At 46.1% G+C, this 24,963-nt stretch overlaps 1 protein-coding gene across 7 annotated transcripts; it reads right to left on the bottom strand.

The window, feature by feature from the left end:
- Positions 1-280: 280 nt before the first annotated feature.
- Positions 281-17,559, bottom strand: CDKN3 (cyclin dependent kinase inhibitor 3). Of its 7 annotated transcripts, none has more exons than XM_079963142.1 (8): positions 17,423-17,559; positions 14,416-14,483; positions 8,739-8,791; positions 8,462-8,506; positions 6,893-7,115; positions 5,091-5,122; positions 1,590-1,693; positions 281-688 (listed from the first exon to the last, which is right to left on the bottom strand). In XM_079963142.1, exons 1-8 carry the CDS (start codon positions 17,444-17,446, stop codon positions 602-604), a joined length of 636 nt encoding a protein of 211 aa, XP_079819268.1. In that variant the 5' UTR covers positions 17,447-17,559; the 3' UTR covers positions 281-601. The 7 variants fall into 7 exon arrangements, with proteins under 7 accessions (XP_079819268.1, XP_079819265.1, XP_079819264.1 ...); XM_079963139.1 differs by lacking the exon at positions 17,423-17,559 and adding an exon at positions 17,210-17,389 and having other exon boundaries at positions 1,590-1,690; XM_079963138.1 differs by lacking the exon at positions 17,423-17,559 and adding an exon at positions 17,210-17,384.
- Positions 17,560-24,963: the final 7,404 nt, after the last annotated feature.

Here is a 24,963-nt window from a genome sequence, read left to right as displayed (position 1 = left end):
TTTTGTGCAGTATTTGTTCAAACCTCATGGGAGAGAGACATTTGGAAAGGCAGCCCATGTTAAAGACATCATCCAGAATGCCAGCTGTTGCAGGTGTGTCCTAAGACATAACTTAGCAGGAAACCTTGCGACGCACCCTAAAGCTTAAAAATGCCAGATTCTGTTTTCTTCTGTAGGGCTTCCCTCAAACCAGTGAGATGCAAGAACAGAGAACAAACATGTCCCACCAAAGCACAGAAAACAAGATGTGGGATGGAGAGTTAAAAATATGAACAGAAGGTTTGAAACTAATATTTATTGTGAATTCAACCACATATTGAGAATGTTACGTTTCAGGAATCCATCGACAAATGTACCCTTTAAAACGTGAATTTATGCTGTGAAAACATTACAGTATTGCTCTTGCTCACAGAGAACCCTCACAGCTTACATTTGTTGTATTTTGCATCAGACAGTTTGCCAGGGAGATAGTGCCAGGATAACTTGACTAATTAAGTTCCAATGAGATGTTGGAGACAGGTGCATTTTCACCTGCATGCGCCAAGCAAAGGCAATTGCAGCATTGTCATGTAAGAAGCAGCTCAGTTCCACTGCCGCTGTTTTATCGTGATACTGATCTTGCTGTTGCACCTTCTGTTGCTAGATGGACAGCCAGAGTCTCTTGAAAATCATGCAGGTAGTTGTATTGCTGCAAGGGAAAGCAGGGTGGATAAGCTGCAGCACCTGTTCTCTAATCACAGATGCTAAAATGAGTAGAGGACAGTTGTGAGAGGTGGTTGTGAGTATAGATTTCTGAAAGCCCAAAAGAAGTTCTCCTGACTCCCTACCAATCCACTTTTTAGCTGTCAAGCAGATCCCCTTCCTTTCTCAGGTTCTTCAAAGTGTTGTCTGTTGGGAGTGCAGGTTCCTAGAGTCTCTTTCAATTTCTCCTCCCTCCCAGCTGAACTTCCTTAGAGAGACCAGGCCCAGCATCCTCCTAATCTGCTCACATGTCCTTGATTTTTTGCAGTCCACTAAAAGGCAAGCTCCCTTAATAAGAGGACAGTGGGAGATGCTGGGTAGGATTCACTAAACCAGCACCATCAGCAGAAGCCTGGTGCAAGGACTTCCACTTGTGCAACAGGGATTTCCCGCCCTCTCCTCACCTTGAAATTGGCTTCAAGGGGGTCCAGTGAACAACCCACAGAACAGCACATGGGGGAGGATAGGAAAGGGGGGGGCGGTTGTTCCGTCTGGGAAGCTGCAAGGCTTGCACAGATGGAATGACTGGAAGAGCACAATGTTGAATTCCACCCAATAATAATATTAATGCTCTGTAAATATTCAGGGCTTATCCACACTTTTGCTTGTCTTGTATCTAGAAAGCCTGTTTTCTGTAAGGGCAATGCAGGATTCTGGTATGGCCTTGTGGTCAAGAGCAGAAATGGTGAATTATGGATACTGTCACCAGCAGCACTGATATCCTGCTTTAACTCTTAGAAAGCCAGGAAAGATTTTCAGTGCCAAACAAAACACTGCCTTTAGTCAGCTGTTGCCCTTTAACTTGTCCTCCCACTACCAAGCCGGCCCATCATGGCCTTCCCTCATACCTTTATGGTTTGTATAGCTCCTGAACCTCTCAAGTCTCGCAGGCTGTCTATGGCCTGCTGTGGGCCTATTGTGTCAGATATCTGAAGCAGGAGACAAGCTGCTACTGTAAAAAAAGAAAAAGAAAAAATCCAAGAGATTTTCTGCTTAAGGAAACCAGTTGTATTTAGTGAGGAGGCAGAACCTGCTTGAAAGCCTGAGTGAATAATCTTAAAAGTAACGATGATGAGGATGTTATAATTTGTACCCTGCCCATCTGCCTGGGTTGCCCCAGCCACTCTGGGCAGCATCCAAAATATAAAAACACAGTGAGACATCAAACATTTTAAAATTCCTTATACAGGGCTGCCTTCAGATGTCTTCTAATAGTCATGTAGTTGTTTATCTCCTTTTCATCTGACGGGAGGGCATTCCACAGGGCAGGCGCCCTCTGCCTGGTTCCCTGTAGCTTCACATTAATATGCTTTAGGATTGCAAATCCTATATACATTTACCTGGGAGTAAGTCCAACTGAACTCAGGGGAGATTACTTCTGATTATATATGCCAGGGATTATGCTGCATGTGAAGGATGAGCAACATCTGGCTGTCCAGATGTGGCCAATTGTTAGGAATGAAGGGAGTTGTAGTCCCAACATCTGGAGAGCTGTAAGTTCTCCATTCCTGCTGTACATGCTCAGAGCACATTTCCTCGTGAAGCATTCATTACACTTGTTGAGGCTGAAGCTAAGAGAGTGGCTTGCTTAAGGAACCCCAGGGAAGTCACAGCTGAGCTACAGCGCAGTACAGAAATATATTATGCCTTCTGCATTTCATGACCTTTGTCATCAATGGGTATATAACCTGTGAGTTGAGAATAACTGGTTATGAAAGCTTCTGCTATAATACATCTGTGAGTATTTCAGGTGCCACAACAATCTTTGAGCTTTAAAACAAGGATTTCTAGCTCCAATCTCGTACTGTTCACCATGACACAGGTCTTGCAAGGAAGTTCCACTTTCCTCTTTATATTGCCCATCTTGGCTTTTCATGGGCACCTTGGTAATAAAAATAAAAGATTACTAGTTCTCGCAACTTGCAGGAAAAAAATTGCACTCTGCCAGTGGTGCTCTTCTTCCAGAGTTGTTGTTGTTATACCTAGGGAGTAGAAGGCATGGAGAATTCCTCCAACTCAGCTGTGAAAGAGCTTCCGCCTTTTACATCTGCAAAGATGAGTCTGAGATTACTGGTGGAGAAAATTGTGTAACATACTAGAGGGCATACCGTATTTTTCGCCCCATAGTGCGCACCGGCCCATAGGGCGCACCTAGTTTTTTTTTGGGGGGGGGGGAAATAAAGAAAAATATTTTTATTCCCCCCCCAGGTGCGCGGCTGGGGTGGGGGAAGCCCAAGCTTTCCCCGACCCCAGCCCCCAGAACAGGCTGCAATCCGCAAGCCTAGGGAGCCCGGCGGGAAGTTGCGCCAGTCTCCCCAGGCTTGCGGATATCTGCCTGAAGCCATGCAGGATGCAGGCAGCTCTCCGCAAGCTGTGGGAGCCCGGCACGACTCAGCACGCCCCAGCCCCCATCACAGGTAGGCTCATAGCTGGTGGGTTAGTACTTGTGGCTGGCGTGAAAAGAGAACACAGCAGCTAAAAAAGCCAATGCAATTCTGGGCTGCATCAATAGGAGTATTGCATCTAGATCAAGGGAAGTAATAGTGCCACTGTATTCTGCTCTGGTCAGACCTCACCTGGAGTACTGTGTCCAGTTCTGGGCACCACAGTTCAAGAAGGACACTGACAAACTGGAACGTGTCCAGAGGAGGGCAACCAAAATGGTCAAAGGCCTGGAAACGATGCCTTATGAAGAACGGCTAAGGGAGCTGGGCATGTTTAGCCTGGAGAAGAGGAGGTTAAGGGGTGATATGATAGCCATATTTAAATATATAAAAGGATGTCACATAGAGGAGGGAGAAAGGTTGTTTTCTGCTGCTCCAGAGAAGCGGACACGGAGCAATGGCTCCAAACTACAAGAAAGAAGATTCCACCTAAACATTAGGAAGAACGTCCTGACAGTAAGAGCTGTTTCACAGTGGCATTTGCTGCCAAGGAGTGTGGTGGAGTCTCCTTCTTTGGAGGTCTTTAAGCAGAGGCTTGACAACCATATGTCAGGAGTGCTCTGATGGTGTTTCCTGCTTGGCAGGGGGTTGGACTCGATGGCCCTTGTGGCCTCTTCCAACTCTATGATTCTATGATTCTATGAACACTCTCCGCACATGTTCAAAGGCACTCTTGGAGCTCCACAGACTGAAGCTCCCTGAAAACTTCAGAAAGGGCTGAAGTCCTGGCGCGGTCTCTTCTCTTGCTGAGTGGGGACATTCATGAGGGATGGAGAGAAAGAATGGTCGGCGCCAGCACCCCCGCTGTGCTTAAATGCCTTTAGTTGGCAGGGCGAGGTCGGCGGCAGCCTCTCTGTGTGTGGGTTTGTGTTTGAGTGAGACGGTAACAAGCGCGCGGGGGGAGTGCGCTGCCCCCCCCCGCCCCAGACGGCAGCGAATGCAGCGCTCGCTCATCAGGGTCTTTTGCCGGACCGTGGAAAAGTGGACAAGGAAAGGAAGCTGATCTACACACGCGTACACCTTCGAGGCAAAGAGGACGGAACAATATACCATGCTGCGCATGCACCTTACGCGGCTCTTCGCCTCGGCCATTCCCCTCTTCCCCCGCCCCCCATGTTGGTTGAAGCGGGCGGAGCTAGTTGCGCACTCGGGCCTGAGGTGACAGCTGAGGCGGATGTGCTGTGAAAGGGGACCTGGGCAGGCGAGCGCGCCAGAGGGAGGCACAGGGGACGCGCATGCACAAACACACGCACAGCCTGGGCCTGAGTGAAAGTCAGCAAGCGGCAGTGGCCGCAGCGCGGATACGCACATTTACAGTCTCCTCTCTCTCTCTGGCACCGTCCACTCAGTCTCGGGGCCGAGAAGACACACGTGCGCGCACATCCCCCAACACATAGACATGCGCGACCGAGCGTGGAGAAGGGGGAGGAAGAGGAGGCGAAGGCGGGTGGGGGGGGAGGAGGAGGAAGAAGAGGTGCTCCCGGTGCCGAGGGAGAGCGCTGGGCGGCCGGGCTGGTTCCGCCGAGGCGGGGAAACCCCCTTCCCCCGCCTCCTGCTCTCCTCCCGTTCCCGGTACTGACCCTGACACCGGAGCTAATATTCCCGAAATTAAGAGGAATAATTTCTCAACACGACTTCGCGCCGGGCTCCCACGGCTTGCGGAGAGCTTCGCTGAAGCCTGGAGAGCGAGAGGGGTCGGTGCGCACTGACCTCTCTCGCTCTCCAGGCTTCAGCGAAAGCCTGCATTCGCCCCATAGGATGCACACACATTTCCCCTTCATTTTTGGAGGGGGAAAAGTGCGTCCTATAGGGTGAAAAATACGGTAGGTTCACGATCAGATGGGTTTATGTAGGAAAATGCCAATATTAAACTAATTAATGCTTTTAGAAAAAGTATTTACTTACTGAGACAGGATCTTCCAAGCCCTCCATAACAGCTGAAAGGGGGGAAAAAAGGATTGGGCGTTGTTTTTTTTCCAAAAACAGAACAAGTACAGTAGTACCTCAGGTTACATACGCTTCAGGTTACATACACTTCAGGTTACAGACTCCGCTAACCCAGAAATAGTGCTTCAGGTTAAGAACTTTGCTTCAGGATGAGAACAGAAATTGTGCTCCGGCGGCATGGCGGCAGCGGGAGTCCCCATTAGCTAAAGTGGTGCTTCAGGTTAAGAACAGTTTCAGGTTAAGAACGGACCTCCGGAACGAATTAAGTACTTAACCCGAGGTACCACTGTACATTGTGATAGTATCAAGAGTCAAAATGAACCAGCTCTGTCTTGTTCCAGAAAAAGGTTTCCAATCTGACATTGAGAGGTAGTATCCTTAACACAGCTACCCCAAACCTGGTACAGTTCAGATGTTTGGGCATGTGACTTTCATCAGCGTCAGGTTGGGGAAAGCTGCCCTGACATAGGTTTGTTCAGGGCTCCGGGTAGCTCTGTGTTTCTTGAGCTCCCCTTCAAAAACCCAGTCCTAGCCTACAATGACTGTGTATAAGGACTCTCCAGTTTTCTTATAATGAACCCTTATTGTTGCATAGGATATGAAATTAACTGAGCCTCCCCCCACACTCAATCTCATTGCACTCTGTGTGCTTGTCGCACAACACACCAACCCCAAAAGTCAGTTGCACGATATTATTTTCTGTTCAGCAGCCTAACAGTCCATGGATAGAAACTTTTTTTTAGCCTGTTGGTACGACTAATTATACAGTGGTGCCTCGCAAGACGAAATTAATCCGTTCCGTGAGGCTCTTCGTCTAGCGGTTTTTTCGTCTTGCGAAGCAAGCCCATTGACAGCTTAGCGGATTAGCGCTATTAGCGGTTTAGCGGCTTTTAGCGATCAGCTGTTAAGCGGCTTATCAGCGGATCAGCTGATAAGCGGCTTAGCGGCTTAGGAAAAGGGGGGAAAAGGGGGAAAAAACCCGCAGGAACTCGCAAGACATTTTCGTCTTGCGAAGCAAGCCCATAGGGAAATTCGTTTTGCGAAGCGCCTCCAAAATGGAAAACCCTTTTGTCTAGCGGGTTTTCCGTCTTGCGAGGTGTTCGTCTTGCGGAGCACCACTGTACTTCTATATCTCCTGCCCGAGGGTAGAAGATTAAAGAGGTGCTGGCCGGGATGTGAATCGTCCCTGAGAATTCTTCTTGCACTTTTCCCTAAAGCAGGGGTCAGCAAACTGTACCTTAGACCTTGTGGGGGGCCAGACTATATTTTTTTTTTGGGGGGGGAATGAAAGAATTCCTATGCCCCACAACACTAACCCAGGGATGTATTTGAAATGAAAGCACACATTCTACTCATGTAAAAACACCAGGCAGGCCCCACAAATAACCCAGAGATGCATTTTAAATAAAAGGACACATTCTACTCATGTCAAAACACGCTGATTCCCGGACTATCCACGGGCTGGATTTAGAAGGTGATTGGGCCGGATCCAGACCCCGGGCCTTAGTTTGCCTACCCATGCCCTAAAGCATTCAATTGTAGGATTTTCTTGATTTAGGAAGATTCTCTAGGATGCGGCACATCTGCATTTTTTTTGTCACACCTACATGGGAACGGTGGCAGCATTCAAGGGGGTGGCAGAAGCTGGGAGGCAAATTTCTGAACTGTGGTGTTAGCAGGAAACTAAGGTGGGTATATGCAGGTTGTGATCATCTTTACTTGTGGAAAGAGGACAAAAGACCTGGCGCACTGGAACTCACTGTATTAAGGTTTTCCGGTCGCCTTCAAGGCAGCTCCTCAGTTCCTTTAAAATCAGGCAGCATTTGGCTATGTCTGGAGTGTCTCCATCAGGTATAGGGTGATGGTGCACAGCAATCCCTTGGCTCTGATATGCCTCGAGGAGGTGTGGGACACGGTACTTTGAAAGCTCTCCTCTGGTACAGAGAACAAAGACATCCTGAACCCCGTAGCTCTTCAGTTCATCTGCAAAGGAACGAAGCTGTTCGCCTTGTTAAAATGCTACACGAGGCCAATTGGTGTCAAAGGATAGAACTTTCTTTATGTATGCCACAACAGCAGCAAGAATACTTATTGCAAAGTACTGGAAGACACAAGATCTACCCACCCGGGAAGAATGGCAGATGAAGGTGATGGACTACATGGAACTGGCGGAAATGACTGGCAGAATCCGAGACCAGGGAGAAGAGTCGGTGGAAGAAGATTGGAAGAAATTTAAAGTTTATCTACGGAAACATTGTAAAATTAAGGAATGTTAGAAGGATGTTGGAATGAAGTAATGTGGTTTTAGCAGAAATGATATAAAGGATTAAGTAAAAATGGATTGTTGATTGGTGAAAGAACAGTATGTAAAATTATAGTATATTAAGATAAATCATTAGGATAAAAATAAAGATGGAAAGGATTTGCTGAAATATCTAATTGAATTAGAATACAAAAAAGGGAGGTGTGAGGAGGTCAAGGAAATAAGCAAAGGAAAGAAAGTTATGTAAAGGATTTATTTGTTTTTTTTATTATTAATTATCTGCATCTTTCTTTCGTGTGTTTTTTCTTTGTTCTTGTATTGTTCTTTATTTTTTCTTTTTGTAACCTTTAAAATCTCAATAAAAATCTATTTTTAAAAAATAAAAAATAAAATAAAATGCTACACGAAACCATAAAAGCCTTGTGAATCCTAATTCAGAAAACAATTCAAACTGACTTTACAACAAGGAATTTGTGCGTTCCATGACCTGATTATTAGGCAAACCACGGTTGCTCGCCTAATTTTAGCAACTGAAATTGCAGCACTGCCCTGGAATTTGATACTATGGCAGGGTGGAATTAGTGCTCGGCTCAGGATACAAGGAAAATAAATGTTCCAAGGAAAGCAGCAACATTTAATAATTTTTTGATTAACTAATTTTAAAAAAAATGATCAGTAAAAAGGTGTCCCCCAATTAGACACTAAATTCTTAAAATGCTTAAATCGTTTTTTTTAATTGTAATTTTTTAAAATTAAAATGTAAAAACAATTCATTTAAAATAAACATCTTAAATCATTCTTAAAGCAATAACATTATACAAACTGCAGGTGGCAAATGCCATCTTAAGAGCTATTCTCTCAAGTGAAAGGGAAGAGGAAATGTCTCTTCTGGAACCTTTTATCAGGAAAGATGTTACACAAAGAAGGGGAAAAGGAAAATTAAGAACACCAAAAGTGCTTATCCCAGAATCCTATGCCAGTTGCAAGGCATAAGAAAAGGTAAACATGGAGCAACCAGGCGTTGAAGGAAGGCTGAAAGATCCCCAGGGCACTGATATATAATTACCTATATCTTTCTGAAGGCTTCTTCTAATACTTTTGAATCGGCAACCTAAAATGATGCAGTGTGGATGCATGAAAGAACATATCAAGTACTGCTAGAAATATAACAAGTATTTGTTAAATACAAGGCATCTATGTCTATTTACCACCAACAGTTGTGTTTCATTTTACCTCACATGTAGTGACATAGGCAGATTAATGTGGTGTGGGGTAAGTTAAGATTCCCCCCCCCTATCAAATGAATGAGCTTTTAAATCAGTTTTTAAGCTGTTATTGCATACCTGGTAGTGAGCAAATTCCCAGAAATTGGGAATAGGTTGGTGATAGGGCTAACCTACAGAAAGAAATAAAGTTAAAAACCTTTACAATGGCATTTAAATTTGCAAATTTGCAATCAGCAAGCTCTCTTTACAACTACATCGTCAGCAGGAAAAGAGTTTAAAATCTAGCTCACAACTTCTCTAGGTGTCCTTTTCATTGCACATGATTTCATTTGTGCTCATGATGCTATCGGGGTGGTTACACGTGACCCCATTTTCAACACTGTTTGAGCCTGCAACAGTTCTGGGGACAGTCACACTACTTCATTTCCAGCCTATCACACAACATCCTGCTGAAAACCTGTAACGTTTTATATCCCAGAAGTTTTAGCTGATCTTTGTCCCAGTATTGTTGTGCAATAATGTGGAAGGACTGGGGAAGCCAGGTTGACAAGAGGAGGAATGACCGCGGGGAGGAATGCTGTGAGAAGAAACGCCATGGTGCATCTGCAGCAGTGAACCGGCTGCCTTCATCTGCCCCAGCTGCAACAAAACATGTCTCTCCCGCATCAGTCTCTACAGCCACAGCAGGTGCTGTAATTCTCCAACCATTTGACTTCACCCTCAAAGGCGCACTCCTCCATTGTCTCCTGAGACAGATGAATGCCAACAACAAATTGAGGAAGCACTACAGAACAAGCTAAAGCAGAGTAATACAACCACTCCATGCATTATTATTGTGCAAAGAACATGTTGCAGAACACACCCACAATATAAAAAGACTAGTCTGGAAAGGCCCTCAGAGATTCTTCAGATGAAAGGATTTATGATCCTGACCTGTGGAGGGACATTCAAGTTGCAAAACATAGGGGTATATAAGAAGGTATGTTTAACACAATCTGGAAATTACAAGGTTGTGGCTGATCAATTAGTATGAAACAATTTTGAAAGTGAGAGAACCTTGTGCAGCCACCCAGGTGAACTGTGGGTAACATCTGGGGTACTGCCTATGCTACTGAATAGCTTAAAAGAGGGGAAGCTCCCCTTATGATCCGAGGGTATAACGGATTTCCACTAAACCCATTGATGGTGTACTACTGCAGTTTTCTTGATTTTCTTTTCTGTTACAAATAATCTCTGCAGCCAAAAGGAGAAATGTAAAGTATGCTTTGGATGGTTATAAACACAGGGTAAAAAGGTAAAGGTAAAGGTACCCCTGCCCGTACGGGCCAGTCTTGACAGACTCTGGGGTTGTGCGCCCATCTCACTTAAGAGGCCAGGGGCCAGCGCTGTCCGGAGACACTTCCGGGTCACGTGGCCAGCGTGACATCGCTGCTCTGGCCAGAGCCAGAGCCGCACACGGAAACGCCGTTTACCTTCCCGCTGGTAAGCGGTCCCTATTTATCTACTTGCACCCGGAGGTGCTTTCGAACTGCTAGGTTGGCAGGCGCTGGGACCGAGCAGCGGGAGCGCACCCCGCCGCAGGGATTCGAACCGCCGACCTTTCGATCGGCAAGTCCTAGGTGCTGAGGCTTTAACCCACAGCGCCACCTGGCCCCATGCGCCACCTGGCCCCATGCGCCGCCTGGCCCATAGTAGTAGCCCATAAATCAAAACCAAAAGGGGAGGGAAACATAAGGGTCAGACTGAGTCCAAACCAAAGGCCAGGTGGAACAGCTCTGTCTTGCAGGCCCTGCAGAAAGATGTCAAGTCCCGCAGGGCCCTAGTCCCTTGTGACAGAGCATCCAAACAAGTCGGGGCCAGTACTGAAAAGGCCCTGGCTCTAGTTGAGACCAATCGAACCACCTTGCAACTTGGAACCTCCAGAATGTTGTCATTTGTGGACCTTAAGGTCCTCCATGGGGCAGTCCAGGAGAGGCGGTTCTGTAGGTACGTGGGTCCTAGGGTTTATATCATGACATTTAGCTGGTGATATAGCACAATGTTGAAAACCAGATATCGCCCACCCCTACACCACCTTAGCCCATATCCAAAGTCAGAACGGTTGCAATTATTTTAAAAAAACTTGTAGAAACAGTTGAAGCCATTGGTTTGAGTCCTACCTTCCAGATCAGGAGAAAACAAGCTTGTTCCCTCCTCCATGGGACAGCCCTTGAGATATTGGAAGATGGATATCATATCATATCATATCATATCATAGTGTGACGCAGCAGCTAAAAAAGCCAATGCAATTCTGGGCTGCATCAATAGGAGTATAGCATCTAGATCAAGGGAAGTAATAGTGCCACTGTATTCTGCTCTGGTCAGACCTCACCTGGAGTACTGTGTCCAGTTCTGGGCACCACAGTTCAAGAAGGACACTGACAAACTGGAACGTACCCCAGTCTTGACAGACTCTAGGGTACGGGCCAGTCTTGACAGACTCTAGGGTTGTGTGCTCATCTCACTCTAGAGGCCGGGAGCCAGCACTGTCCGCAGACACTTCCAGGTCACGTGGCCAGCGTGACGAAGCCGCTTCTGACGAACCACAGCAGCTATAAAGCGGTACCTATTTATCTACTTGCACTTTGGCGTGCTTTCGAACTGCTAGGTGGGCAGGAGCTGGGACCGAACGACGGGAGCTCACCCCGCCGCGGGGATTCGAACCGCCGACCATGCGATCGGCAAGTCCTAGGTGCTGAGGTTTTACCCACAGTGCCACCCGCGTCCCTATAAACACAGGGTACCTGCATTCAATGCAAAATGGTAATGCTGCTATGACATGGGTCGGCAAACTAAGGCTCGCGGAGCGGATCAGGCCCAATTGCCTTCTTTATCCAGCCTGTGGACGGTCCGGGAATTGGCACGTGGATCGCCAGCAGATGGATCACCAGTGCGTGCATTCTTTCTCCTTCCCTCTCCCTCACACAGTGGCGCTTTTCTCCTCAGGGATGGAACAATCTTGTCCCATGCCGGGCGCTGACGATGGTGGGAGTTGGCTCGCCCGCCTCAGCAGGGTGGCTCTGTGAAGGGGGCGGATGACACCAGCTGCCGGCTGCATTTTCCTCCTGCTCCCCCAGTCCGCCCTTCCTTCTTTCCTTCTCCAAGCCCCTTTTCCACGCCGCTTCCTCATGTGCTTTCTTTGTCACCACCTGCCTACCTGCCTCCCTCCTTCATGTACCTACGGGACCGCTTCTCCTGGTATGCCCCGCAGAGGACCTTAAGGTCCACAAAAAACAACACTTTGGAGGTCCCGAGCCTCAAGGTTAGATTGGTCTCAACTAGGGCCAGGGCCTTTTCAGTACTGGCCCCGACGTGGTGGAACGCTCTGTCACAAGAGACTAGGGCCCTGCGGGACTTGACATCTTTCCGCAGGGCCTGCAAGACAGAGCTGTTCCGCCTGGCCTTTGGTTTGGACTCAGTCTGACCCTTATGTTTCCCTGCCCTTATGGTTTTGATCTATGGGCTACTTTTAAAATGAGGCCACATTTTAAATTGCATTTTAACCTGTATTTTAAATTGGTTTTTCCCCCTATTATGTTATTACTGTAATTTTACTGGTGTTAGCCGCCCTGAGCCAGGCTTTGGCAGGGGTATAAATAAAATTTATTATTATTATTATTATTATTATTATTATTATTCCTCCCATGGCGTTCAGGCAGATTGTTGCGGTGGCCGTGGATTGACGGGCGGCTCTATCTTCTCCGCAGTGCCTCTTGGGAAGCAGCAGCAGCAGGTGGTGGGTAAAAGCCCCAGCGATGCCCCAGTTCCCCTCCCTCTGTCTGTGGCTCCTCCGCCAACACAGCCTCCTACCCTGCCACAGCACCTGCCTAGCTGGAGAAGCCCAACTGCAGCTATTGGGGCGACAACTGGGACAAGTACAGTGGTGCCCTGCAAGACAAATGCCTTGCAAGACGGAAAACCCACTAGACCAGGGGTCTGCAACCTTTAAGACAAAAAGAGCCACTTGGACCTGTTTCCGAAGGAAAAAAAACTGGGAGCCGCAAAACCATTGCGACATTTAAAACAAATATAACACTGCATATATTGTTTCTTACCTTAATGCTATATATACAGGATTGTAACGCACGCACCGCCCCCATGCGACGTCACAGCCAGTACAGCATCCACCACAGTGGGGAGTGTCAGGGCACGCAATGCGCCTCCTCCCCTCGCTAGTATCTGCCCCAGAGCTGTGGCAAAGGTGTAAAAGAGCCACATGCGGCTCCGGAGCCGCGGGTTGCAGACCCCTGCACTAGACGAAAGGGTTTTCCGTTTTGTAGGTGCTTTGCAAAACGAATTTCCTATGGGCTTGCTTCGCAAGACGAAAATGTCTTGCGAGTTCCTGCAGGTTTTTTTCCCCTCCCCCCCTTTTTCTAAGCCGCTAATCCGCTAAGCCGATAAAAGCCGCTAAAAGCCGCTAAGAGCGCTAAGCCGCTAAGCCGTCAATGGGCTTGCTTCGCAAGACGAAAAAAACCGCTAGACGAAGAGACTCGCAGAACGGATTCTTTTCATCTTGCGAGGCACCACTGTAAAGCGAAGCATCTTCAGGCCTCTTTGCGGGTGAGCGAAAATCGTTCACCCCCCCCCCAATATAGTCCGGCCCCCAACAAGGTCTGAGGGACAGTGGACTGGCCCCCTGCTGAAAAAGTTTGCTGACACCTGTGCTATGACTTAGCAACTTGTTTGGCAGAATGTGCTGAAAAGTGGCCATATTATACCCATCACAAGGTAGGTTATCCCTGCCCCTTGACAAGGCAGGTTTAGAGTGCAGGTGTGTCTTCTAGATTCAGCACACAGCAGAAGTGACCTCTGTAGCACAGAATGCCTTTTATCAGCTATAGCCAGTTCACCACCTGTGGCTACTTTTGGACAAAAATAGTCAAGTCGCAGTCCATCTACGCTCATACAATGTTCTGATTGTATTACTGCAATGTGTTGTTGTGGAACTGCCCTTGAAGACAGCTCAGAAGTTTCAAACAGTACAAACTTGTTGTTGGCATCTGTCTGTCTCAAGAGACAATGGTGTGTGGCTCGGGGTGAATTCATTAGCAGCACCGAAGTGTCCTCTCCGAGGTGCATGCCTGGGCAGTGTGTATGGAGGTTCTGAGCTGCCCAGATGACAAGACACACATCCCAGACTCATTGATGTGGTCCAAAGGAGAACAGAGCAAAATGTTTGGTACCAGCTTGGCTGCAGGAGTTGCTGGAAGGAGACGTACAAGGTTTCCTGGGGACTCCACTCTGGGTTTGTGTAGGGTTTACTCCTTAGCCTTTTCTTCTCCCGAAGATATCCCGTAAGGCAGAAGAGGTTTAGGATTAGTGTTTTCCTTATCTTATATGGCCTACTTTCACAGATGAATGAACCCCATCTGCCCCTCACTTCCCTCTGCAGCATGTGCAGAAACCCACTCCTGGTCTCGTCCGCTCAATCCGCCAGAGCCTGTCTTCGCATGCAGGGGAAGTCCCTAACTCAGTGTGGGTTTGAGATTCATAGGCTACCATCACCTGGTTTAGCTGGCCAGTCGAAGCTGTTCCTGGTGTGTGGCCGCTGTTGCATACTGCCAGGAGCCACAGGCGAGAGCCGAGTGCAGGGGACCCAAGGTGGACAAACTGCCCCAGAATGAGCACAACTACCCCTCCCCTAACACCCCATATGAAGAAAATGAAGCAAGCTGTGAAATGTGGCTAGTGGCCAGAATACTAAGCTGCTCCAAAGGAATTCTGGAAGGGGTCCCCTGAGGAAATTTGGACCTACCAGGATACTTGAAAGGGTACCTGTTCTTCCTCCGAGGGTTCTTCGTCCGATGAGTCGAACTCGTTTGCCTGCATTGCAAGATTTTACAGCATCAGCCCACTTGCTGCACACACGACACCTTGGGGTACAAATCAACTTCTCCATCCCACACGTCTAATAAATTGTCGATACCTGTATAGCTGCTTCATGGCTATTGTTCATTCTGGCTGGCCAGGAAATGTATCATGAAAGGCTACAGATAACTGGCTGCCATCCACTAAAATTAGGATTGCAACCTGTTGAGCTAAATGCCTTGAGCAGAATTGTGGGGTGTTTTTTTTTACATATCTACCTTTATTGTGACATTTAGTCTAGTGACATGTCCTCCAGCATTTAAGCTGAAAATAAGGACACAGTGTCATCACAGGGTGGTGGGTGAGGCAGTCCCAGGTGTCAGAGGGTGATGGAGCAAAGATTTAGGTGGCCATGAGGTCTACTTTACAGAGAACTGTCCTCTATATCGGTTTTAATGTATCTATGTGGGGTTTATTGCCTGCTTGGTTGTAAGTTACTTTGGGTTGCCCTGGGCTAAAGCAATTAAGAAATTTAATTAATAATAATATATGAAACACTGTTTGGTTTAAAGCAGGCATGGCCAAACTTGGCCCTCCAGCTGTTTTGGGACTAATAGGACCAGTGGTCAGGGATGATGGGAATTGTAGTCCCAAAACAGCTGGAGGGCCAAGTTTGGCCATGCCTGGTAAAGATAAAGAACCCTAAGAAGGAAGATCACCATGTGCCTTGAAGTTGCAGACACCTGGACAGCAGAACAAACAGGTTCCTTGGGTCACTCACCCAGTTTGCCCCCACTAGGATAAAAGGTTACAGTTTCTCCATTTAATTATACTGTCGACTTTCAGATGTTGCAACTGTACATTTAAATGGCCATGTGCAAATGTTACGTGTGCCCTCGTCCTATTTTTATTTGGCATTGCGTAAGTGGCCACCCTCCAAATGTAATTGGTGGCACTGCAAGGGGATATAAGAGTGGAGAGACGAGGCCACGAAGGGCTGGGATATATCCAGCCTCATATAACCAACATTTGTTGTTGTTGTTTAGTCGTTTAGTCGTGTCCGCCTCTTCGTGACCCCCTGGACCAGAGCGCGCCAGGCACTCCTGTCTTCCACTGCCTCCCACAGTTTGGTCAGACTCATGTTTGTAGCTTCGAGAACACTGTCCGACCATCTTGTCCTCTGTCGTCCCCTTCTCCTTGTGCCCTCCATCTTTCCCAACATCAGGGTCTTTTCCAAGGAGTCTTCTCTTCTCATGAGGTGGACTCTCATGAAGGAGTCTCGGCTTCAGGATCTGTCCTTCCAGTGAGCACTCAGGGCTGATTTCCTTAAGAATGGATCGGTTTGATCTTCTTGCAGTCCATGGGACTCTCAAGAGTCTCCTCCAGCACCAGAATTCAAAAGCATCCATTCTTTGGCGATCGGCCTTCTTTATGGTCCAGCTCTGACTTCCATACATCACGACTGGGAAAACCATAGCTTTTACTATACGGACCTTTGTTGGCAAGGTGATGTCTTTACTTTTTAAGATGCTGTCTAGGTTTGTCATTGCTTTTCTCCCAAGAAGCCGGTGTCTTTTAATTTCGTGACTGCTGTCACCATCTGCAGTGATCATGGAGCCGAAGAAAGTAAAATCTCTCACTGCCTCCATTTCTTACCCTTCTATTTGCCAGGAGGTGATGGGACCAGTAGCCATGATCTTCGTTTTTTTGATGTTGAGCTTCACGCTTAAGGCTAATTAATGAATGATGGGGTTAAGACCATGGAATAAGCTATCCTGCCAGCTTTCGCTAGATCACTTCCCCTCACCTTGAAAGTAATAAAGCTCTTGGGTCTCCCACTTTCCACCTTTGTATGCTTTAATAATAATAATAATAATAATAATAATAATTTATTATTTGTACCCCGCCCATCTGGCTGGGTTTCCCCAGCCACTCTGGGCGGCTTCCATATTATTAGGGATAGAGTATTTCCCCTGATTATTCCTCCTGCACGAGCCATAAATCTGTGTTGAAGGCATGGAGTGGATTGTGTTAATGATATATAAAACTGAACACCTGTATACTGTATCATGCATTTCACATAACTACCCCAACCCTGACTTTAATATTAAATGCTTTGTTTTTTGTGGGTTTGCTCTTTTACATTTAAACCTCCCTGGAGAATTCTACCCAAGAGCACAATAGAAAATGCTGCAATAATAACAATTAATAATACAGTAATAGCAGTTCCCGCAGAAATGGTTATAGCAGAAATAAATCCCTTTATCAAAGGGGTTTTTTTTTTTTTTTGGTCACCATCCTCCTGGAGGTCATGCCTTGGGCACCCCCCTTAGTTTCTGCTTTCCTCGAAGCACCAATTATTTGTGGGTCTTGGGAGCTACAATCTTATAAATTGGGTAGAGTGCTTTTAATGCATCCCCAACTTGGTTTTTTTTTAGGTTCCTTACATGGGTTTTTGTTTACTTGCAAATCACTCGGTTGCCTTGGACAATATAAAGCGACCGACAAACGTAATAAATAAACAAATAAATAAAATATGTGTGTGTGTGTGTATATATATATATATATATTAATTTATAATAATATTATACACACACACTTGTAGGTCCCACAAGCCTGTGAGGGGCGCATTAACACTGAATAATTTTTGCCTTCTGTTTCCTTTCCCTCCCTCTCCCCCTTAATTTCCAATGTGCCGGGTAACGCTGAGGTAAGTTCCCTCTGCACATGCTCAGAGGCACCCTTAAAGCGAACGGCGTGGAGAAACGAGATTGGTACGGGGAGGCGGGGAGAGGCTGAGAAGAAAGGGATCCCATTCGTCCCGCGCTCAGTCCGTCACAAGAGAACGAGGTGGGGGCAAAGCCCCTTTTTCCCGCCCAAAATACAGAAAACGGCGCAGGATTGGCGGTTCCCCTCCCGCACTGCTGCGTTGCTAGGATACAGCCTCCCCTCACCTCAGCTGCGCGGACTCGCGCCATCCTCTCTGCTGAAAAAAACAAATAAACCGCCGCCGGCCGCCAACGGTTTCGAAAGAGAGAGCTGGCGCCGGAGCCGAGAACGCGGATTTGCCCTTTTTTCTACCGCCCCTTTGCCGGCGCCCTATCAGCAGGCGGGGAATAAACAAAGCTCCCGCCTTGCTAAGGCTTCTTGGAAGGACGCTTCTTATTGGACAGTGGCCTTGAAGAACCCGCCCCCGCCTGCTCTTGACTCAAAGCGGTTTACAAGTATAAAACAACCAAAAACGAAAAGATAACGGCACATAATTAAAATTCACATTGAAACTATTTCGGTTTTTCACATTAAGTATCAGTGAAATTTTTTTTTCTTTAAAAGGTAGTCGCAGCATCACATTAAAATTCCATTAAAATTAAAAATATACATTTCCTTATCATTTCATATATATCTATGATCTCTCATAATTCAGTTGCAGAATCAGTTGCTGTTGTGAAATACACATGATTTTACGAGACAGTTTCAGGTCCCTTGCTAGCACAGAGGATCTAAGATATAAATAAGGCACTGTGTTAATTCCACGTTTTTATGAATAAGGGATTTATTCCTTGGAGTGCCCCCCTCCTTTTGTCAATGGACAACACAGCTCTATACGTGCCTACTCAGATGTAAGTCTCGCTGAGTTCAACAGAGGTTCTTCTTGTTGTTTAGTGGTGTCCAACTCTTTGTGACCCCCTGGACCAGAGCACGCCAGGCACTCCTGTCTTCCACTGCCTCCCGCAATTTGGTCAACTTCATGTTTGTAGCTTCGAGAACACTGTCCCCCCATCTCGTCCTCTGTTGTCCCCTTCTCCTTGTGCCCTCCATCTTTCCCAACATCAGGGTCTTCTCCAGGGAGTCTTCTCTTCTCATGAGGTGGCCAAAGTCTTGGAGCCTCAGCTTCAGGATCTGTCCTTCCAGTGAGCACTCAGGGCTGATTTCCTTAAGAATGGATAGATTTGATCTCCTTGCAGTCCATGGGACTCTCAAGAGTTTCCTCCGGACTATATGGAATTAGCGGAAATGACTGGCAGAATCCGAGACCTGGGAGAAGAGTCGGTGGAAGAAGACTGGAAGAAATTTAAAGATTACCTGCAGAAACACTGTAAAATTAATGAATGTTAAAATGATGTTGGATTGAAAAGAAGTGGTATTGTAGCACCCTGCTTGTGGTTAACGCTTAGCTGGAATGAAATATTCAACGCAGCAATAGAGAAATTAAAATAATAATTTATTTGTCAGACAAATAAATGAGAGGCACAGTGGTATATGGTTACCAAGCTCTGGCCTGGCCTCCTGCCATTCTGGCCAGCACTTATATTTCCTTAATCCAGCCCCCTTGCTCCTCCTGTGGCTGCCTCTGTCCAATCAGCCTGGTTGAAATTCCTATTGGCTGTTTGCTAGAACCAATCACAAAAGATACACCCATTTCCTTTTGCCCTTTTATGGGAAACAAAAAGCTACATATTCTTTTATCTATAAATGACAAATAAGTAGTAATATATCTTACATGTGTCTCAACAAGGAACCTTAATTACCAGCTCACCTCTTGCCCTCCTTGCCCTATTGCCCTCCAAAACAAATGGTTAATCTTAAATTTTTATCTTAAACAGATGTCAAGGATCTTGAGTTCACATCATCATTGAAAGATCTCCTTCTTTTGGAGGTCTTTAAACAAAGGCCTGACAACCATATGTGTGCTCTAATGATGTTTCCTGCTTGGCAGGGGGGCTGGGCTGATGGCCCCTGTGATCTCTTTCAACTATATGAAATAAGAATCTAGCATAAGGATTTAACATTTCTTAGTTTCTAAATCCTTTGCATAATTACATTTAAGCCAATATATTTAATACATAACATAAATAACCTTTTAAAAGGAAAAGAAATCTTAAAAGGATCTCAGTTTAAGAAAGAAACAACTTTAGAAAAAGACTTCCCAAAATACTCTCTTCCTTTCTGCCAGCCAGATGCTCTTGGCCTTTTAACCTTAGGAAAATATGGCTCAAGTTTAATGGGAGGCACATGGTTTTATTTTACTATTTACCAACTCTTAATTTAACCACTCTTACAGCTTAATTGTACTTTGCAACATGCAAGGTCAGTGTCCTCGCTCTCAGCCTGTAATTCCCTTTTTACGACTTTGAGAATTGTTTTCTGCTATAAATCAGGGGGCCCCCTTGTCCAGGAGAATAAACATTGCCAAGGTTCTTAGGCAGCTGGTCTTCTGCCTGGCATGAAACATTTGAAAATCTTTAAGCTCATCTTAATATACAGGCCTTAATCAAAAATATAAGCTTTGATAAAAATGCAGGCTTATGATTAGATGCCTCAGTATTAGTAACAAAGTTGAAAAGAGTATGCAAAAGTGAATTGATAATGGGTGAAAACATAGAGTTTTAACATGTTAAGATATAGAGTTAAGATAAATGAAAGAGGGTAAGGATTTGCTGATCTGATCATATTAATGGGAATACAAAAACGGGAGGTGTGAGGAGGTCAAAGAAACAGGTTTATGAGTTTAAAGTTATATAAAAAAAGAGGATTTGTTTTAACTTCTTTTATGTTTATTTTTCTTGTTTTTTTGTATTTTGTATTTTGTATTTTTTTTGTTGTATTATGTATTTTTGTATTTATGATTTTGGAAAATCTTAATAAGCATTCTTATAAAAAAAAATATATCAAGAGTCTCCTCCACCACCATAATTCAAAAGCATCAATTCTTCGGCAATCAGCCTTCTTTATGGTCCAGCTCTCACTTCCATACATCACTACTGGGAAAACCATAGCTTTAACTATACGGACCTTTGTCGGCAAGGTGATGTCTCTGCTTTTTAAGATGCTGTCTAGGTTTGTCATTGCTTTTCTCCCAAGAAGCAGGCATCTTTTAATTTTGTGACTGCTGTCACCATCTGCAGTGATCATGGAGCCCAAGAAAGTAAAATCTCTCACCGCCTCCATTTCTCCCCTTTCTATTTACCAGGAGGTGATGGGACCAGTGGCCATGATCTTCGTTTTTTTCCCCTTGTAAGTGGGTACAGGACTGTGAGGGAAAAAAGGGAGTTTTGGTAAAACACGACTGCAGCAGTAGAGGGCACCCTTGCTTTATAAATGCAAAACGCTCTTTTAAAAAAATCTGCTTTGTAAAAATTAAGTTTGTTAGCATCACATTATGCACTTGCAAAATAATAATGTGATCGATAAAGCACCACTGACGGTTAGCCTTTTGCACATCATGTACTTGAACAGTAGGGTGTAAAAACTGAAATGCTTTATACCTACCTACATGAGCCTGTTTGTTTCCTCCTTTGTTAAAAAAAAATGTTACTAGAATCAGCATCTTAGAGTTTGAAGGGACCCCCGGCGGTCATCCAGTTCAACCCCCTGCAATGTAGAAAACTCAGCTAAAGCATCCAGGACAGATGGCCAGCCAAAAACCTCTGCTTAAAAACCTCCTGAGGGAGACTGGCGAACAGCCTTTCCTGTCAGAAAGCTTTTCTGTATGTTTAGTCCCCTTTCTTGCAACTTGAATAATAAATATAATAATAATAAATCTTATTTATACCCCGCCCTCCCCGTCCAGAGCAGGGGAACACCAGTAAAATTACAGTAAAAACATAATAGGGGGAAAAAAACCCAATTTAAAATACAGGTTAAAATGCAATCTAAAAAGCAGCCTTATTTTAGTAAAAAGGTAAAGGTAAAGGTACCCCTGCCCGTACGGGCCAGTCTTGACAGACTCTGGGGTTGTGCGCCCATCTCACTTAAGAGGCCAGGGGCCAGCGCTGTCCGGAGACACTTCCGGGTCACGTGGCCAGCGTGACATCGCTGCTCTGGCGAGCCAGAGCCGCACACGGAAACGCCGTTTACCTTCCCGCTGGTAAGCGGTCCCTATTTATCTACTTGCACCCGGAGGTGCTTTCGAACTGCTAGGTTGGCAGGCGCTGGGACCGAGCAGCGGGAGCGCACCCCGCCGCAGGGATTCGAACCGCCGACCTTTCGATCGGCAAGCCCTAGGCGCTGAGGCTTTAACCCACAGCGCCACCTGCATAAATCAAAACCAAAAGGGGAGGGAAACATAAGGGTCAGACTGAGTCCAAACCAAAGGCCAGGTGGAACAGCTCCGTCTTGCAGGCCCTGCAGAAAGATGTCAAGTACCGCAGGGCCCTAGTCCCTTGTGACAGAGCATCCAAACAAGTCGGGGCCAGTACTGAAAAGGCCCTGGCTCTAGTTGAGACCAATCGAACCACCTTGCGACTTGGAACCTCCAGAATGTTGTCATTTGTGGACCTTAAGGTCCTCCATGGGGCAGTCCAGGAGAGGCGGTTCTGTAGGTACGTGGGTCCTAGGGTTTATATAACGACATTTAGCTGGTGATATAGCACAATGTTGAAAACCAGATATCGCCCACCCCTACACCACCTTAGCCCATATCCAAAGTCAGAACGGTTGCAATTATTTTAAAAAAACTTGTAGAAACAGTTGAAGCCATTGGTTTGAGTCCTACCTTCCAGATCAGGAGAAAACAAGCTTGTTCCCTCCTCCATGGGACAGCCCTTGAGATATTGGAAGATGGATATCATATCATATCATATCATATCATATCATATCATAGTGTGACGCGGCAGCTAAAAAAGCCAATGCAATTCTGGGCTGCATCAATAGGAGTATAGCATCTAGATCAAGGGAAGTAATAGTGCCACTGTATTCTGCTCTGGTCAGACCTCACCTGGAGTACTGTGTCCAGTTCTGGGCACCACAGTTCAAGAAGGATCACTGACAAACTGGAACGTGTCCAGAGGAGGGCAACCAAAATGGTCAAAGTCCTGGAAACGATGCCTTATGAGGAACAGCTAAGGGAGCTGGGCATGTTTAGCCTGGAGAAGAGGAGGTTAAGGGGTGATATGATAGCCATGTTCCAATATATAAAAGGATGTCACATAGAGGAGGGAGAAAGGTTGTTTTCTGCTGCTCCAGAGAAGCGGACACGGAGCAATGGTTCCAAACTACAAGAAAGAAGATTCCACCTAAACATTAGGAAGAACTTCCTGACAGTAAGAGCTGTTCGACAGTGGAATTTGCTGCCAAGGAGTGTGGTGGAGTCTCCTTCTTTGGAGGTCTTTAAGCAGAGGCTTGACAACCATATGTCAGGAGTGCTCTGATGGTGTTTCCTGCTTGGCAGGGGGCTGGACTCTTGTGGTCTCTTCCCTTGTGGTCTCTTCCAACTCTATGATTCTATGATTCTATCTCCTCTCAGTCACTTTTTCCCCAGGTTAAACATACCCAGCTCCCTCAACTGTTCCTCATAGGGCTTGGTTTCCAGACCCTTGACCAGGGGTCAGCAAACTTTTTCAGCAGAGGGCCGGTCTACTGTCCCTCAGATCTTGTGGAGGGCCGGACTATATTTTGAAGGGGGGGGGGAAATGAACAAATTCCTATGCCCCACAAATAAAAGCACACATTCTACTCATGTAAAAACATGCTGATTCCCGGACCGTCCACAGGCCAGATTTAGAAGGTGATTGGGCCGGATCTGGACCCCGGGCCTTAGTTTGCTTATCCATGATCTTGACTGTCTTCCTCTGCTCACACAGAATCGGCAAAATCTCACCCCAAATTGCTGCCGATGGAGGGAGAATTTCTCTGTCATGGTGGATGGAACAGGGAGGCACAGTGTGATGCAGCAGCAAAAAAGGCTAATGTTATTCTAGGCTGCATCAACTGAAGTCTAGTGTCCAGATCAAGGGAAATAATAGTACCACTCTATTCTGCCTTGGTCAGACCACACCTGGAATACTGTGTCCAGTATGGTGTAGTGGTTAAGAGTGGTGGACTCGCAATCTGGGGAACTGGGTTCGATTCCCCGCTCCTCCACATGCAGCTGCTGCGTGACCTTGGGCCAGTCACACTTCTCTGAAGTCTCTCAGCCCCACTCACCTCACAGAGTGTTTGTTGTGGGGGAGGAAGGGAAAGGAGAATGTTAGCCGCTTTGAGACTCCTTAAAGGGAGTGAAAGGCGGGATATCAAATCCAAACTCTTCTTCTTCTTCTTCTTCTTCAGTTCTGGGTGTTGTAGTTTCTGTTGTGCCTACTAGATCAATGCTACCTTCTAAAACCAAGCATTCCAGTAAAGGTGATTCAGAGGCTTCTAGCATTAGTGTATAAACACTTGATTCATTGATTAATTGACTGGCTTTTCTTATATGCTGTTTTTCCAGAACTTCTTGTTGTTGCTGTTTATTCGTTTAGTCGTGTCCGACTCTTCGTGACCAGAGCACACCAGGCACTCCTGTCTTCCACTGCCTCCTGCAGTTTGGTCAAACTCATGTTTGTAGCTTTGAGAACACTGTCCAACCATCTCGTCCTCTGTCGTCCCCTTCTCCTTGTGCCCCCAATCTTTCCCAACATCAGGGTCTTTTCCAGGGAGTCTTCTCTTCTCATGAGGTGGCCAAAATATTGGAGCCTCAGCTTCAGGATCTGTCCTTCCAGTGAGCACTCAGGGCTGATTTCCTTCAGAATGGACAGGTTGGATCTTCTTGCAGTCCATGGGACTCTCAAGAGTCTCCTCCAACACCATAATTCAAAAGCATCAATTCTTCGGCGATCAGCCTTCTGTATGGTCAAGCTCTCACTTCTGTACATCACTACTGGGAAAACCATAGCTATAACCAGAACTAGTTGTGTCCAAAGCAGCTTACTGCAAACATTCAAACCATTAAAAGAGAGAACATTGAAAATGCAAATATACAAAATGCAGAGCATGTCAGTAAATTCAAAGTAACAAAAAACCCCAACAACACTTGCATGGAGTCTCTCTCTTCAAGTGTCTTTGGCGCTTGCGTTGCCAATGGAAATAGTTTGGGCTACCGAAATGGTTAACAATACCGTAACTCAAGTCAGCAGGCATAAAATCGACTTGAGCTGTGGATGTGATTCCCCAGTTTGCAAGACTTTTCCAAAAGGAGTGAAAAAACCATCCATTCTGGCCACCCAAGGGAGGGAGGGAAGGTGAAAGAGAAACAAAAAAACGATAGGATGATCTGAAGGACACATGCTTTAAGAATCTGTTTGAAATAGTTGAGCTATAATGTGCTTAAACCCAGGGCTGAAAATTGTGTGCAAAGTTATTTTCAGAGAAGAGACGAGTGAAGTATTTGGAAACAGAAAGGCTTTAAAATGATACCCTCCGCAAATATCAGAGAGATCACAAATAATGCACAAAAGACATGTTGTAAAGAAAGCTCAGAGAAGGCACTGGCAGGTTCTGCTTTGTGGCTCATAAATCACAATCCTGTTCTCCATCCTTCTTGCCTCTGATGTCAGCTTTGATTCCCAAGCCCCAAATCCCAAAGGATGGCCAGTCCTTCTGTTGGAAAGTCTGCATCTTCATTCCCCCAGGCTGACTCTGCCAGTCCTGCTGTCACCATGACCCATTCTTATCTTAATCTCTTTTACTGCCTTAGGTTGCTTCTTCCTGGAGCCATAGGGAAATATAGAGCCAGGGCTGA

Source organism: Podarcis cretensis (genome assembly GCF_951804945.1).
Source record: "Podarcis cretensis genome assembly, chromosome: 1".
NCBI lineage: Eukaryota > Metazoa > Chordata > Lepidosauria > Squamata > Lacertidae > Podarcis > Podarcis cretensis.
Note: the sequence above shows the minus strand (reverse complement) of the source record. Positions and strands in the feature narration are given on the sequence as shown.